We start from the raw sequence: 18,255 nt of genomic DNA, 5'->3' as shown, positions 1-18,255 counted from the left end.
GCTAGAGGATTCTCCCAGGTAGAGGGAGTTGATTATGAGGAGACCTTCACTCCCGTGGCTCGATATACTTCGATCCGCTCCATTATATCGATAGCAGCAGAGATGGGTTGGAAGATCCACCAGATGGATGTGAAGACTGCATTTCTCAATGGCTTCATACAGGAGGAGGTGTACATTGAGCAACCACAGGGCTTTGAGGTGCATGGGAAGGAGTCCCATGTGTGCAGACTGAAGAAGGCCCTTTATGGCCTGAAGCAAGCTCCCAGAGCTTGGTACTCCAGGATAGATACTTACTTGCAGGGGTTGGGTTTCACAAAGAGTGAGGCAGATCCGAACCTTTACTTTATTGTGATAGGTGAGGAGCCTCTCATTCTGGTGCTGTATGTGGATGACTTCGTCGTTACAGGTGCCGAGAGACTTATAGAGCACTGCAAGAGAGATCTTGCGGCGGAGTTTGAGATGAAGGACATCGGCGTGATGCATTACTTTTTGGGTTTGGAGGTGTGGCAGGAGAAGGGGCATTTCTTCCTGGGGCAAAGGAAGTATATTGTGGACATCCTTGGCAGATTCCACATGGAGGATTGTAGACCCATGTCGACACCGATGATCACCAACTGGAAGAAGCTCCATGCTTCAGATTCTGAGTTGGTGGATCCCACATTGTACAGGAATCTGATTGGTTCCTTGATGTATTTGGTCAACACTAGACCAGACATTTGTTTTGCAGTCAACACGATGAGTCAGTTTATGTCTGAGCCTAGGAAGGTTCACTGGGTGGCTGCAAAACACATTTTGCGGTACTTGCAGGGGACAGTGGATTATGGTCTGGACTACAGGCAGGGGGATGGAGTGAGATTGGCAAGTTACACTGATTCTGATTGGGCAGGTTGTGGTTCTGATAGGAAGAGCACTTCAGGGTGCTGTTTTGGGTTGTGTTCGGCAGTAGTGTCATGGTTCAGCCGGAAGTAGCAGTCAGTAGCATTGAGTTCAGCGTAAGCAGAGTATATGGCAGCCAGTCTAGCTAGTTGTGAGGCCATCTGGCTTCGCAAGATGTTGTTTGGCTTATTTGGTCAGCCGTTGAGACCTTCAGTGATTTACTGTGATAATCAGAGTTGCATGAAACTCACGGAGAATCCAGTATTTCATGACAGGTCAAAGCATATCGGGATCAGACATCATTTCATTAGAGAATGTGTTCAAAAGGGCGCTGTGAAGCTTGAGTATATTCCCACTGATGAGCAGGTTGCAGATATTCTTACAAAAGTCTTACCACGAGGCAAGCATGACTACTTCAGAGACAAAATGGGCGTGGTGAGGAACACCTTCCTCGGTAAGAGGGAGTGTAGAAATTTGGTACTGGAGGACAGGTGGTTCCCTAAGGCTTTGATCTTTGGCCTAGGGAAAAGTGTCCAAAAGAATTTAATTTTTTCTCCTAAAGTGACTTTATAATTTTTATAAAGTCAAATCTAATTTAAAAGTGACTTTAAGTAATAAAGTTACTAAAATCTAGTTTTAAAGCGACTTTTATAAAGTCAATGAAAAATTAGAAAGGAAAAGTGACTTTGGAAATAAATGACTAAGTGGGTCTTTATTAAAATAGGGTGAATTAAAAAATAGAAAGTGAGATTTAAATGTGCATTTAATCTCAGCCCTAGATCTCAATCTATTTCAGCGATTGGATTTAGGGATCACCCAAAAGTCACTTAGGGTTGGATTAAGGGAGGAAAAGGAAGAAAAGATCATTCATTCTTTCATGAGCAGATTGAGAGAGAGAGCAAGAGAGCAAGGGAGATTTCTGGACAGAGAGGAGAAGGAGGCAGCAGCTTGGCATACATACCAATGCAGCAGTTAAGCAAATCCGTACAGCTGAATGAACAAATAGTGAAAGGTAGATTTTTGCACAGAAATTGAGGCAGTTGATTTTCTGCACAAAAATCGAGGTCTGTACAGTCCGTCCATACCGTCCGTACATCATGTCCGTACAGCTATTCGTACAGGCCGTACAGTAGCCGTACAGCGTTGTGTTGCTGTTTGGAAATTTCCAGTGGGTTGTGAGGCTCAGAAATCGAGATAAGTTATAAATTTGCTTGCTGATTTTCGCTGATTTTTGCTGAATATTTCTCACTGTAAAAGGTATTTTCCAAAAATAAAGAACTCTCAAACTGGTTTTCCCCAAGAGTTGTAGGGGGTTTTTCCAGGGTCACATTGACCAAAATTCACTGTCTAAATGTTTTAAATGGTTGTTTGTACCTGCTCATTTTTATTTCTGCATTTTCCAGCATTCTGTAAAATTTCCAGAATTTGTGTTTTCAGGAAGAAAAGAAAAAAAAAAATTCAGTTGTTGAATGTATGGTTATGGGAAAGGGCATTTAACTACATGGAAGAAATAAGGTGAAACTGAAAACCGGGGTGGGAAACAGAAATTTTTACATGTTAAGGGTCGGACAGAGAAGGATGCAATAAGCGTCAGATCTGGACGGAGGAAGATCTGACGGTAATCACGAGCTGAACATGGCTCGGTTTTAACCTTGAAGTGCAGTCAGGTACGGATTAGAGCTTGGTATATTGGAGGTGGGGACAGGTTATATAAATATATGTGAGTTTTGTTTAAGTTGGACCGTGGATTAAAGTTTTTTCAGGAATTAGCTTAAACCAAGAAAGTACCAAAGCATCAAAAAAAGAGGAAATGTAAGACAAGACTCAAAGACGCCAAAAGCAAAGCAAAGATCTCTCAGCCATGCCAAATGCGTAAAAGTAGCAGCTATTCTCTGATACAAAATCTAGAATATGAGGACTCCATAGAACCAGAATTCTCTCAATTGATTGTAATCGAGGTTTTTTGGCATGGCCAACCTCTTCTTATAAATAAAATTCAACCGTTTCTGTTAACAAAAAAAAAACTCAAGATAGCAAGAAATTTAAAAACTTTGCAAACAAAGCAAATATGATGGAATGAGTTCTTGGTTTATTTTATTAATTAGCACTAAGGCAAAGTTACAATTGAACTCTAGTCCTTAGACCTCATCCTTCCCAAATATTTGGATCTCACAATGAGGAGTCAATAGAAGTAGAGGGTCCCTAAAAAGTCTATTCAACCAACTTAAGTTCGAGGTAAGTTTTAGTGAGGCTTGGGGCCTTCCTATACTAAAATGCCTAGATGAAGTGCAAATTGTGTTAATTCCCCAAATAAACTAATGCAAATGCAAATGCTTCAAATAAAAATAGTTTGCAAAACTTGAAAGCGTATGCATGTGGGAATTTAAATACAATATTAGTAAAATTTTGCATGTGGAATGAAATGTGTTGATTTTAAGCATGCTTAATATGAAATTAAAATCTAGAAAGCTAAGAAAAACTAAAATCAAGATTAGGCCACCCACAAGAATCCCTCCTCTAAATGAGGAAGGGGGATGCCATGGGAAAAATCCCAAGCTCCCTCCAACAATTTTTTTTATCTTTTATTAGCGCTTAAAGCGGGTAAAAATGCCTCTAAGAGGGCAGCCCACAATACGAAAGAGATCTTTACAATGATGGGACTCTAACAAAGCTAGACTCTCTCCCCAAAAAATATAGCAACAACAAACTTGAAGATGGAAAAAAACTCTCCAAAAGAAATTCACAAGGCTCAAAAGGCCCACGGCCTCGATGAGTTTGCAACTCTCTCCCAAGTGCTTATGGCCTCCCTAGAAATCAGTCTTTGGATAGCGTGAAGGGCTCCTGCATACACATGAATGAGTAGTTTTCCAAAGCTTCTCCTCAAGCTCCTTGCTGCCCATGGTCAAGCCTATGGGCTGCAAAACACAAAAAATACCAATTGTCAATTTTAAATTAGGAAAAATAAACCAAAACTAAACTTAGAATTTAATTTACAAAGCACTAACTCAAGTAATGGGAGTGAACCCCATACTTGCCTGACTTTAGAAATGACTCTTGAATAGGAGATATAACTTTGAAAGAACTAGAACCAAAGAAGTGTCTTTGAATTTAAATGCATGACCAAGTAGCTATAGACTAAGAAAACTCCATTTTGCTCTTTGTTGGATGGAAAACTTGGAGCGAAAAATGACTGAGTCTTGGATCCCTGTGATTCTAGGAGTGAGTTGATCTAATTAAATGGATTCTTGCATACAATACAAAAGATCTTTCCCACACACTTAAACATGTATTAGTTTGCACAAAATTAGAGCAATATAATGAATAAGATAAACCAAGCATTCCTCCTCAAATGAATTGGCAAGCTTATTCCTAGAATACTACTCTAAATCAATGATATGTGGAAGATAGCTTGCATACATCAATCCAAGCAAGATGGCAAGCATAAACTAATATTAATTCAACATGCAAAATAAATTAAACACAATAACAGTAGTATGAAAGGACATCACCTCATAATGCCAAGATAACACCAACCAGATATCCCCAAAGTCTTGATTGTATTAAGAAAGTATGCAAGTACAAAATGGCTGAGTTTCCTCAAACCCAATAGCTTATTGCATGATACAAATGAGAGCTCAAGGCTCTATTATATAGAACTATGGGAGCCAATCCCAATGTAGAAGTGATTAAAAAAGTGGCATGAGGTGACAATCCCAAAGATAAATTCGAATTTGTTGAATGGAGCTCCAATGCCAAGTGTAAAAACCGAATGTTGGCAAATAGACATCATTTTCTTCTTCCCTTATGTGCCAAATTCGAATTCTATGATGGAATGACAAGTGTATATGGGTGGTAACCCATGTGGGGACAATTTCCCACAAAAATCTCCACCAAATATTCTCCCAAATGTGCATTAACTTCACAAATTCGAATTTCTAGGTAAGTTGTTTTTTCATTTAATGCCAGAAATTCGATTTTATTTCAGCACGTCATTTCCTTGATTTTAAGAGTCCAAATCACCTTGAGACTTCACTTTAACTCCCCCATAATTTTCCACCTCATTTCCACAACATTTAGTATGTGGGGATATTTATTTTTCTCCATTTATTTAATTTTTGACTTAATTAATTGTCAAATTTCCCACTAAACTTAGGAAAAAGGGGTTTTAAGGGTTAAAAACACATTTTTAACCCCTCAAAGTGTGTCATAGTAAAACATTGCGGATGAAAGGTGCAAATTTCATTACTCATACCCCATACAACTTATCTAGACATCACTTATTACATTACAAGTACAATTTTTATTGCAATTTCCGCAGTGCAAAAAATCTAAAAATTTTAAAAATGACTACCTAGACTTAACCAAATTCCACGAAATTTTTTGTGTGGTCTAGTATGGTAATATACATCGACTCTAGACACTAAAATTTGTCAGGGGCTCAACCTTCAAACCGTCACCCCGACTTTGGGGTAAAAGGTGAGTGAAAAAACCCAGAAAATTATCCGCCTCTGAAAATAGAAGGGATAATTAACTAGATTAAAAAAAAAAACACTCCAAGGTATACTCGTTCGTTGATCGAGTCCCAACATCCTAAGCCTGTTACAGACTCAAAACTCATCATTACTCGTATCACTTATTACAATTCCCCGTAGGGTGTGGAATCTGGGTACAAGAAAGATGATGAGAAAATAGAAGTAGAATTTAAAAAACTATGTTGGCTGATGATATCTAATAGGACAAGTATCCTCTAGATCATCCTTGGGCATGGAGTCTTTCATATAATCATCAGGTGCCCACTCCAGTGGTCAACAAGTAGCATAAAAAAATCATTCATTGAGAACAACTGCATATATAAAGATCTCGTAAGAAACAATGAAATAAGTAATCAATGTTATATGGAAGTCTTCCATGTCACGTTTATTGTTTATCATTACGAAAAATTACAATATATAAGTTACTGCTAGAACTTACTGGACAAGTAAAACGTGATTCTAGTTCACTCTTATTTCAAGAATGAACATCTACATAACATTAAAAAGGTGAAAAGAATGAAAGACAGTGTAACTGCCTCTAATTTGTCCCTCATGCTACTAACAATAGTAGAACAGTACACAGCAGCCATCAAGTAAGGCAATCTCATGCTGCAATAAGGTCCTCAAGACTATGCCCTTTAGCTGCTGCTATATTCTTCAGAAAGGCACCCTCCTTCTGTCATTAATAGCTATGTCTTTTATGAATTTTGTTGTCATTTATATTTAATATATTGGATAAATGATTGCTATTGGAAGAATAATTGTTACAAGTGATTGTGACAACATAGAACATTGAAAAATTAACATTGGTCATTGTTGTCAGTAAGAATAATTCCTTCTCACAGCCATCCTTTATGCCCAGTGGCCATGCTACCAGTGAAATTGAAAAAATTGTCTAGAGGAAATAAATTTCCATCATGTTTAATTGAAGACGAAACAGCTGGTGTAGAGGGAACAGTTTGCTTCTTCATAGTCACTGAACAATGGCCAAATAGTTGTTCAAATTTAGGAATCCACTCCTACAACGTTAAACGTGTCCATGGCAACATTCCAATGAAGCACTCTAGATCACACAGTCCACAAGTTCATCAATTGATTCACCTTTCCTAACAGATGATTTTGCTAGCATTCAACAAATAGTGCAATCAACAAGGTAGGCTTATCCCTTGCTCATTTTGCTTATTGTCAAAATGTTCGAAGCTCCTATTTTCAAAATGTTCGTCCAGTGACCAAGTTGCAAGCCCTTCTTTAGATCATATTCACAACACGCCCATTATTGTGACAATGTTATCTTCTTCAACCTTTGTGCACCACAGCATATACTGTTAGGGCTTCATTTATCATGCTTAGGGCTTCATGTATCTAGGGTTTGCTTCAACAACGCTAGAGCTTGCCATCCTATTGACATCAATGACAACCTTATCCAACACACATTTGGTCCAATGGCTTTGCCATTTTGTAGAGCTCTGATTAAATTTTCAAGCTTTGAACCTACCACAGAAAACAAATGTGGAAATTCAAAGGAGGGTAAGAAGAGGCAGACTCTAAATTTATAGTATATACTAATCTTGGAAAACAAAGAAAAAGAAGGCAATCTTTTTCTTTACATGCCTATAAATAATAAATCTGGATATGATATACTGGAATAAATCTACACTACAAAATGCTCAGCTAATGGAAAAGAAAACTATGGATTTCCCCTTGTTTGCTTGATGAAAAATGGTAACAAGACTCACAAAACCCTCAAAGCCCAATCTTAGCACAAGTAAAAACAAAAATGACCCTGAAAAAACCCAAACCACAACTTATATTCGCTTTTTTCCTAGCAAGTTGATAATTTCCCATTGTCTCACAATAATTTCCGACGATAATATCGGTAGAGGCTCTTCCGGCGTTAATATTGTGATAATTCTGATATGATTGTGATATGCATAACACCAATCCAAAGGGAGCACGAATCCAAATCTTCGAGGTAACAGAGCCAGGGAGACGGATATTCTTGCCAAATACAGCAAAAATTCTCGTCATGCCAAAATCGAATAACAAAGAAATTTATTGAAAAACTAAGGCTCCGGACCCTCCTTCCGTCGAACGATGACATTGAACTTGGCCACATGGACAAATCGAAGTAAGACAAATAGCATGATTTCATTAACCGCATGGAGACACGATGGAGACACAATGGCATGATGACATCAGTATGATGTGGCACCAATGAGGTTGTGACACGTGGCATGCAGATTTGGCGTTTTTAGGTGGCCAAGTGGGTTGAAAATGGGTGACACGTGGCATCCTTCCAAAGGTGGCATATAGGTTAGCAGGGACAGATCATCCTGGAAGAAGACCACGAAAGTATATGAAGGTGCATAAGCAAAAAAGCCCAGGGAGATAGTTCCGAGACACGGTGGCATCCAAGTGGCAAAGACAAATCACCCCGACTATTTTGTGATTGGTCCATGTGTGAGGTGCAACGTCCCACATCATCCCAAACCCCGGAAGGTCAAGCACCCAAGCAGTTTCTAAGCAAGCTACATGTAGCTTCTTTGGGTTGATGAGGATCGAAGACAACCTGGCACACAAGTGGCAAGGGCTAGAGGCTTCACGCATTGACACATGACCCCAAAACATGAGAAGTGGTCCCATCAATACACATATGCCCAGGGGATTTACCACAGAAGAAAACGAAGGCGCACCATAGATTATTGTTGGGGAAATAAAAGTCAGGAGCTAAGGTAAAGCTCCATGACCTGGTCTCGTGTGCGCACTGTGACCAAGGGCGCAAAGGTTTGCAGCGATGGTTAAGCCCTTGGGGCTATAGTGCAAAGGGAACGGTGGTATTTATATGTGTGGTTTTTGTGTGTTCAAAGTGTTAGGCCCAGGGGCTTGGAGTTTTCGCGAAGGTTTCATTTCATAGCGACGTGGGCATATTACATGTGAACCCAACTGATCTATAGTGTTGATTTTATCAAAGAAGTTAAGCCCGTTATGCTTATAACGAAGGATTAAAGCATTAAGCCATGAACGGGTCGGCAACTTGGCAGTTTGGGCCATATTTGGTGATTTTCCACCAAACTGGCAATATGCTAAACTTGTGATAGCACGCATGAACAACTTAGCAATTGTTTTGGTGGCATGGACATCAACGACATATTTGGCAAGTAGGCCAAATCTAGCAATTCACCAAATTTAGAAAGTCACTGCTAAATCCTGTAAAACTCCAGAATTGAGGAAATTGGCAGTTTAGCTAACATTTTCTCACAAAGATAACGGAGCAAAGATTGAAGACTAATTGAACACATCAAGAAGACATGGTAGAAGGAGAAAAACAAGAAGATATCAAGATCAAATCATCATTTAGTTACAGAAAGAGTTGAGCTTAACTAAAGTTCTAATTCTAAAAATATCAGCTCAATTCCTTCATAAGCAGAATCGAACAACCAAGTTGGTTGTTGTTCGTGCAACAAGACGCATAATGTTAGTATGCATAAGGGGTGAATGCAAAGGTGTTTAAGAATGCAAAGAATACATTGGTGATATTGGTGATATTGGTGATATTGGTTTAATGGTGTTTTGTTGTATGCAACAGAGGTCAGAAATCGATGAATAATGTTTGTTGAAGGTGTCTTTATGGTGGTTGAGGTGTTGAGAGAGGTGATTTGAGATGGTTGAGGCATGTAAGTAGAAAGGTGTTTTAAGAGAGCAATAAAAGAGTTTATCTATGCAAGAAAGGCATTAAGGTATAGCAGTACGACAAATTATCTTTGATTCAAGAAAGTCTTGTTGATCTGAGTTCGAATGTTAATGAAAGATGGATCAGCATGGCCACATTTCAAGAGTTGTAGCTCCTTCCAATAGTGGTTGGTAAACAATCAGGGTTGGAGCTTCTTTCTGTAGAAACTCTAAATCAAGGGTAGTAGCTCCTTTTAGTAGCAACTAATAAATTGGGGAGTAGGAGTTTCCTTTCACTGATAGCTAAAACCAGGGGTAGTAGTTCCTTTCAATAGTAGGTGATAAATTGGCAAGTAGAAGCCTCTTTCAGTGGTAGTTGATAAAACCAAGGGTAGTAGCTCCTTTCAATGATTGTTGATAAATTGGGGAGTGGTAGCTTCCTTCAAGTGGCACACTGAGAAACCTACAAGTAGAAGCTTGCAAGGCAGTGATGTAAAAGCTAGTTGTAGCTTGCCTTGGATGAAGGAATGAAGAAGAATATTTGTGTCTTTACATGTTGCATATGTGTATGATAATGATTATGTTGATATGTCCTTCATATATTAATTGTTTCTCTTACATGAATGGTTGTTAAATTGCTTGAAAATTTTATTTGTCAATAGTTGTATAATTTGGTCACACTACTGATTCACCCCCCCCAGTAGTCTCCTAGTTTCTCACACTTGAGAGGACTCCATTTCTAAATATATACTATTGTATGTTGATTTTTTCCAGCACTTCAGAATCAAGACTATGTCTAATCACGATCATAAACACACTGAAATACACACAACTCCGAGCACTTTGCACAGCATAAATGTAATAGCAGTGAATCAACAAAGTACACAAGAATTTATTTGGCCCAAAACTTGATTTTATTACAACTTTAATAAATCAAACATAGGGCTCCCTTACCAAGGCCCTGATACAAGGAAAACTAGGGCTTGAAGTGAACAAGGTTTGACTATCAGTCTGTGCAAGAACAAGAACAAACTTGACTTACTTGATGAAGATGCCCTTGACCACAGTCCTTTTTGTCCACTTGTCTTGAACACCTGGCAGGTCCTTTGCCACCTTTCTCACAAAGTTATTGCACCTTCAATACCTCTGCACATTAGTTGTTCACTGTGTAATTGCTCCTTCAATTACATGCACATGTCAGCCTCCATCAACCAACTTCTCACAATGAACATGCTCCTCCAATTCACTGTATAATTAGCTCTTAACCATGCTCAGCAACTCGCAAAGATTTGCCCCTTCCAAATCACCATATGACAACTCAACAACTAGTTGTTCACACCAGCATGCATGAAAAGACTTTGATACTTCAACTCAACCACCATTCTCCAACAACATATTAACTCACAACCTATTCCACTACCTTCTCTCTGTCTCTGAGTTAACTCGTTGCCTCTGCACAAAGTTTGAGGCTAATTCAACGTCCTCTAGGGCTTAAACACACAATAGAATTTCCAGTGAACTTCTTGCAGCCTTGCGTCCCTCCATAGTGAGCTAGACAAAGGCACAATAGGCCTCTTTCAGAGTCTCGGCCCTCCTCCTTATGCACAAAACAAACCTCGGATTTGCTGAAAATGTAACTAGGTTCAGTCTTCATAATTATCATTGTACTTGTATCAATATGCATTTCATGTAAAAGCAAAAAGAATAAAAAGAAATTTATTATTATTATTATTTTCTATCCAAAGCATGGTCTTCATGCTTCTAGGGTTTATTGAGTCAATAAGAAAATTTGTCATGAGTCAAAGTCCCATTTGGACTCTTCGTAAGACAAGAAAATTTGTATTTTGAGTTAAAAGCGAATTTTGTCACCACAAAACCAAGTCAGCCCTCCAAATGGACAAGTCAGCCAGCCCATAAGTCGTGTCTCTTCATATGAGTGAACAATTATATATTGGCAATTGTGCTTCACATTTTGGAAACCAATTCATTTTTTGTGCAAGCAAGAAGAAGAAAGTCAGCAAAGTCAAAGGAGAGGAAATGTCTTGTTTTCTGCCCTAATTTGTACACACATGCGAGACATTTTTGTCGCATTTCAGAGTTGGTACAGGGCCAAAATTTCAATAGAAGGCAGAAATTTCAAGAAGTGACCAAATTTCAAAGGTTTGACCAACATTGACTTTTGTTGACTTTGACTTATTGAATAAACACAAAGGTGAGCTGACATGGGTCTATATGGTAGTCTTGGTCTTGGTATTGGGTCTTGGGTCTTGGATATCTCACTTTGATTTGATTCCACAAGAAGAGGATTTCTTGGGTTTTCCTCCTTGTGTGGTCTTGCCTTGGCTTGGAGCCTACAGCGTTGTGTTCTTTGTCTCTTGTGAACTTCTCGTTTATTTGTTTTGGTAATTGTTTGATGAAGAAAACATAATAAAAGAAATACGAAGCCAACAAATATTCACAAGCAATTATCAAGAGAAATCAACCTTAATTTGCTAGCCTATAGGTTTCTCAACATGGTATTAGAGCTAAGGTGAAAAGAACGTGATTTGAAGGTCACATCTTGTTGGCAGCTTGAAGACTCTACTACAGCAAATACCTCTCTATCTATCAGAATAGGAGCGGCCCAGTCTAACTTATAAACGAAATAGACTTTTTCACTGAAATCCGACAAAATAATTTCAAGAAAGAATGTGATTTTTTGTTGTTTAAAATGCATTTTTGAATGCAGAAATGGATTCAACGCCCTAAAAAACCCCTTACGGCACTCAAATTCTACAGATTAAACAACTTAAACTCAAGTTTTTTAAAATCTCTACCGAATTTTGATTAAACTTAACCAGAAATTAACCATGCATACATGAACCAACAGTCTTGATGAAACAGTTAGAAATTGCCATCCATATATTCAAATTCAATAAGTGTAAACACCTAATTGGTGGCTATCACTGCAACGACCAATTATTAATTAATTAAAGTCTTTACATGTTTCATATTGTAGATCGTGTTAGTTTTTGTAGCATCGGATGTGTTCTAGCCTTGAAATGTTGTGGAGAAGCTAGAATACATGAGATCTCGAAAACCCAGAAATCATTTCTAAAAATTCCGCCTAGAAATGACTTAATTAGATTATTGGTCAGTTTTTAAATATTTTCTAAGTCTAAACTTAGGGAATATGACATTAATTAGAATTAATTAAGTCAACGTGTGAATGTTCTAGAAACTCACACGTATCAACTTCAAGTTAATCCTAGCCATCAATTAATATCTAATCTTGGTCGTTGAAGTCCCAATAGAAGATTATAAGAAGAAGTTGATGGGGCTTGGAGAATACACTTGAGTAGCTTGATTTCATGAGGAGATCAATTTCCTTAGTAGCAGCAATTACTTGCCAGAGAGAGAGCCAATAAGATCGAAGTAGTGAGTGAGGGGTAGAGATAGTGAGTTGGAGGAAAGTTTTTCCAGATCCGGGGAGGCAGTAGCAAGTGAGTCGAATTATCCCAGAGAGGCAATGTTGAGGGACTGTGCAGTACTTCAGTCAGGCAAATCGATTTGGAGAGAAGGAAATTCGTTCTTAGTTCCAAAGGTCGAGGAGTTACAGAGGCCGAGAAGGAGTCCCAAAAGGCCGGAGAGATGATTTTCTCAGCATCCATATGCAGAATGACTTCTTCTGAGCCCAGTCTAAAGCAAGTCGTCTAGCCAGCTATGCAAAGTAGCGCAGACGCTGACGCAGTGCTCTAGGGGGCCGAGTGTTTGATAGGTAAAGTCTGATGGGTAATTCCCTTCAGTTTTTTACTCATATTTTCTTGCTGTTTGGATTGCCAGTTGGGCATCCATAAATGTACTCAGATTTCGTTACTGCATAATAAATAAAACCCTCACTGCTGCACTGGTTTTCCCAAGTTGGGTTTTTCCAGGGACATTGGTCCAAAAATAACTGTGTAAATTTATGTGTGTGTGCTAGCATTTCTTCCAATGTTTGTTTCTTCCGCAGTTTTATTTGTGTAGGTTGTAGTGAGATCAATTCAGTATTTGTTGCAGCAAACAGTAAATAAATTGTTAAAATTAATTTAACAATTAAGAGAGTTATTTCCAGTTGCTGCACTAGGATTCGGGCTTACGAATTTTCAAAGCTCGATTTGTCGTGTCAAATTCAAGTGTTCACATTCTTCGTCCTTTATACGTGTAAGGAGATCAACTTCGACCAATGTTTGCTTCTAACGTTCACATTCTCCATCCTTTGTACGCATACAAAGGTCAACTCAACCAATATTTGTTTGTGGGACCCAAACGTCGATGGTCTATATAAATGTGTCTTCCAAGTGTGGATGGCTTCAGTGCTTCACAGTTCCATGTTCATGCTACCACAAGCTCTCGACTTCAAACAACAGGTTGTGAGTTAAGCCACAGGATTCTGCTTGCTCTAAAACAGAATAGTCACGCCCATAATTCAGATTTTAATTGTTACTACAATTTCATTGATCAAGACAGACCCTGCTTCAAGACTAGGGTTCAATTTTGTTTCAGTACTTCAGAGACCTTCAATGGTGTCGCTTCCTTCAAAAATAATCTCACTTCAATTCTCCCTTCGTAGACCTCTGCCAGAACAATTAAGAACCAACAAAAAACAATCGTTGACCACAGTTGATGTCCTTGTGCCAAACCTAGAAGATCATACCTTCCTCACTATCTTAGATAAGAATTTTTTGTGCCAAAAACAGAAATCAGACTCCACAAAGTTTCGATGTCAAACAAGGATCAAGGCATTAGACAACTCGCTGCTCAAACAAAGATTGTCACCGCATAACTTGTTGCCGAAACAGAGATTGATTATCACGGAACTTGCTGCCCTTCTAGAGAGTTTTCATGTGTCAAGACAAAGACAAGAAAAATAAAAATAAAAAAAGAAATGTATCAAATAGGGTGGGATCTTTCACCATAGAAATTGATAGAGAAAAGGGGGTCTTAAAATCCTCAGACTCTCAAGCTCAAAGAAAACAGAGATAAACAATCCAATGATCAATCCAATGATAATCCAAAATGAATTCATCCCCCTCATATTTATAGAATTCCTAGAGGGGTCTTTTCTTCCAAAATGATTGAGTAAACTTTACTCCAAGCCCCAATTTTGGGTTTCTTCATGCAGCTGCCCCAAAACTTGCCCAACATTGGGAATTTTTGGGGTTTTTTCCCCTTTATGAAGGACTATAGCCTACGGGGATTGATAGGCTATTTCGTCACGTGAGCAATTAATTCCTGGGGAAATTACACAAGAACAATACTTTGAATTAAGAACTAGACGACCTGAGGAATAAAATTGTGATTGGACTACTAAAAATTTTTTGTAAAAACATCATATACCAAAAAATAAGTGGCAACATTCCAGCTCAGCAGGAATGATAGTGGAACCAGAGCCACCAACATTGCTTGTAATGAATACCACATTATCAAACTTAGAAGTTGCATCGTTCCTCTAATAGTGCTCTTCATAGGTATAGTTAATTACAAAGAGAAGCCAAATCCTCTTCATTTTGGAAATCAATGTAGCATTGTTGGTGAGGAAGATGAGCAGCTCAAAGTACAGATTTGGGCAAACTGGACTGGTTTAGTACCAAACCAGTCACCGAACTGACCAGAGGGCTGAGTCAGTACAGTTGAAGGTAAACTTCATCAACTCGAGCAAGTCCGGGTCGAAGTTGACCAATTCTAAAAACACTGACCTATGGCTCCATATGCCTCTTAGATATATGGCACTAGTCATTCCCCATCAACCACCACTATAAAGAAACCTATTTTGATCATCCATAAATCTGTTTTACTAAGAAAAATCTTCACATCACCTTGACCCCTATATTGTCTATCTCTTAGTAATTCTATTCTAGGGACACCCCCCTTGTACTGGACGAGAGCCAGTGTTAAGTGAGAAAAGGGTTTGTTGAGGTGATAGTAACAACCCTCTTGAGTTTCGTTGAAGAAAAGTGTAACTAGGTTCGGTATTTTTCAATGTAATTTTGATCTTTGTACTTGTCAAAAAAAAAATATTATTTTTATAAATTATATGAATGAGTTTCTTGCTCATTCTATAGGTCTAGGAAAGTCAAAGAGTCAAAATTATATTGAAGAGCTCTTCTTGAGCATTTATGTAATGAACATGAGTCAACCTAGTGTCAAGCAGCCCTCCAAGACAAGCACCATCCTTCAAAGAAGAAGCCTGCAAACAAAGCGATGAAAAGACATCATGTCGGCCTGCAAAAATATATTAAATAACTAAAGGATGACATGTCGGTTCACCTGGATAAGTCGGCTCAAACTGGAGACATAACCACTATATATACCCAGCTGGGGTATCCGCAAAAGACACAGGAAAAATCTCGGATATCTCTGAAGTTTTCGGAGGTATAGTTCAGGACTTCGGATGGCACAGTAAGACAGAAAATCTCGGATAGCTCAGTGAAGACAGTATCTCGGACTTGTCTGAGATATCTCACAGGATCTCGGAAATGATGACAGAGCCTCCTCCTTGATGGCACAGTCTCGGTGAAGGAGAAGATTTCGTTGAAGTAAACCACAGTGGCATAAACAGTCTCGGCATAAACATGATGGGAAGATACTCTGTCTCAAGAGTGCAGTAATATGATCTCAATGAAGACACAGTCATAAGACTATAATCTCAGTTAAGGGTGCAACCATGAGACAGTCATGATCTCGGTGAAGTTAAGGACAGACATCAGTCATATATGTGGAAACCTCGTTGAAGATTTCAATAAAGGAGCAGTCCTGAAGCAGCTATGATGATGATCTCAGTAGTAACAAAGGAAGAGGATTGGTGTCTTGGTCTTGGAGTGGCATAGAGGGTCAAGTATAATGGTCTTGGTGTTCATCAATTAGAATCTCTATAAGAAGAATTATGTGCGAGAGGTTTTGGCCCTGCCAGAATGCCAACTTCTTGTGTTCTTGTCTCTTTGTTTTGGCAGAAGTTTGATGAAGTAAACACACACACTCATAATATGAAGAAGATCAAGATAAGATAAATAGTAAAATAATTTCATAAATTTTTATCAATTGTAGAAGAATCTATCTAATGCTAACTGCCCTAGATTTTTCAACATGTTTCCCATTAGCTAGCACCGATCTTGGACTTTGGATCTCAAGTGCTAGATTTATTGGTAACATTCTTTTTGGCGTTTATATTTGAATCCAAAAAAGTTTCCATATGCTTGCAAGTTGGTCTTTCCAGGCAACGAATACCCCAAGAGTTACTTATGGGCCAGGGCCTACTCTGCGAGTACATATGCATCTGAATCACTGTAGATGAGTATGACTAAGTGGTAGAGAGTCAAACTCAGGACAAAGTTTGATTCAGGAGTACTCAGAAGACACTTTTTTTTACACCTATGATATATAGTAGTTCATACCCCACTATAGAAGAGGCTGACCCAATAGGCGAGGGAGGCAACCTGCATCAAAATAATGGAGGTACATGCATATAGCACAACAGTCTACCTTTGGCTATTGATTGGATCTTAAATGAGAATTAATGATAACTTTTTAAAAATTATAAAAATAAAAAACATAAAATAAATAAATCTGCATTTTCTTCTAAAAATATTTAGTCGTTTCTCATTGTCCAGGTTGTTTTCTATTAGAACGAAGATGTACTTTATGGTATCTTTGTTAATGCAGGTTGGTTTGTGTAGGCTCATAACAATTCGTGTCAGACATTTTAAATTCACGAGTGATTCAGTGTAGATTACACCTTTAAATGAAATTTCATGATAATATCTTCATAAACATAAGCCAACATAAATTACTGCCCTATCATTACATTCAGGGATAAATCGAATGTCCATCATATTATACAGCATACTAATACCTGATCATTATGAAAGATCTCAAAGAGAAAATAGATTGTAGCACAACACCAGCAAATTATTTATACCAACAGGAGGTTTCTATCGATACAATAACAGAAACTTCTATGGCAGCTAGTTAAAGTCCCTATTATCCCTCCCATTCTTGTCTTTCAGCGTTGTACTATGTGAAAGTGCTCAGGAAAATCCCCATAGTTGACTCATTGTTTCCCACATGGATGGATTCTATCAAAATTCTTTCAAAGGAGATCTTGCCCTACGTCATCCACCTTATTTAGGATTGGTTAATAACTTTACTAACATCAAGAAAGTTCAACCACTTAATTTGTCAAGTTGAAAATTTCCATAACAAATAAAGAATGGTACAATTCTCATCACTATAGCTGCACCTCTGGATTTATCTCCCTCTTTGGTGGTGATGAACCTTTCTTTGGCAAAAAGGTATTTCCTAGAGCCAACTCATGCCTGCCTGCATCAATTACAACCCAAGTCAAAATGAGACCTCTTGAAAATAGTACAGTCAGCTAAACAATCTAAAACTGTAAATAAGTCAAAACTAGAAACTTATGGAAACATTCGATGGACCCACAGTTCACGCCAGGTAAGACAGAAGTGGCTCATGTACCTTCGTACATGTGAAGGAATTACAAAACAGAATTTTTACAAAAATGTTTTTGACTTGGAAATAAGGATTTACAAAGCCAACCTACTCAGGAATGGTTCAGTTACTAGTACGATGAAAAAGTTTAAATGGAAGGCCTCTTCAGATACAGCTTCCACAAACTTTCCCTCATTTTTATTCTTTCTAATGCATGTGAGTCCATTTCTAAATAGAGATTATAGCCATGCAAATTTAACTGAAATTAAATAAATGTTTGGGTATGCAGCATAATGTAAGTTTTCTATCTTCCAATAAAGGACACAATCATAAATGATCCTGGCATCCCACTGTAAGACTGGGTTCCCACATGAATAATGGAAAAAGATCAGTTTCGAAAGGGTTGCCAAAGGAAATCTTTGATCCAGTGAATTTCAGAAGGAGAAAGGAGAGCTGAAATTTCAAGAGGGGGGTTTGGGATTTCTTCTTGTTCTTGGGTATTGGTTTGGCTATTCTCTTGATATTGTTTGTGATGTATTGATAAACTATGGACTCTCTCTCTCATAAGGAAGATTTTTTGGGTTTTGCCCTGGCCTTAGACCTAATTTCTGTGTCTTGGTTTCATGGTTATTTCTCTGTTAGGATATTCCGACACATAAGAAATAGTTAAGTACAACTTGGTCTAGTATAGAGTTAGGTAAAGTGTGTTTCT

The 18,255-nt window shown here is 38.2% G+C and overlaps 1 protein-coding gene across 2 annotated transcripts in view; it reads right to left on the bottom strand.

The window, feature by feature from the left end:
* Window positions 1-18,255, bottom strand: part of VTE1 (tocopherol cyclase, chloroplast / vitamin E deficient 1 (VTE1) / sucrose export defective 1 (SXD1)) — a 327,369-nt gene that overhangs the window by 286,597 nt on the left and 22,517 nt on the right. For both annotated transcript variants that reach the window (XM_089405876.1, XM_089405875.1), the window contains exon 3: window positions 17,335-17,414. In XM_089405876.1, the coding sequence (XP_089262002.1) occupies window positions 17,335-17,414 (80 nt within the window). The remainder of the gene's footprint in view (window positions 1-17,334; window positions 17,415-18,255) is intronic.

This window comes from Pinus tabuliformis, chromosome 2_2 (genome assembly GCF_031772625.1).
Source record: "Pinus tabuliformis cultivar Carrire ecotype Pingquan chromosome 2_2, CPIR1, whole genome shotgun sequence".
NCBI classification, from domain to species: domain Eukaryota; kingdom Viridiplantae; phylum Streptophyta; class Pinopsida; order Pinales; family Pinaceae; genus Pinus; species Pinus tabuliformis.
Note: the sequence above shows the minus strand (reverse complement) of the source record. Positions and strands in the feature narration are given on the sequence as shown.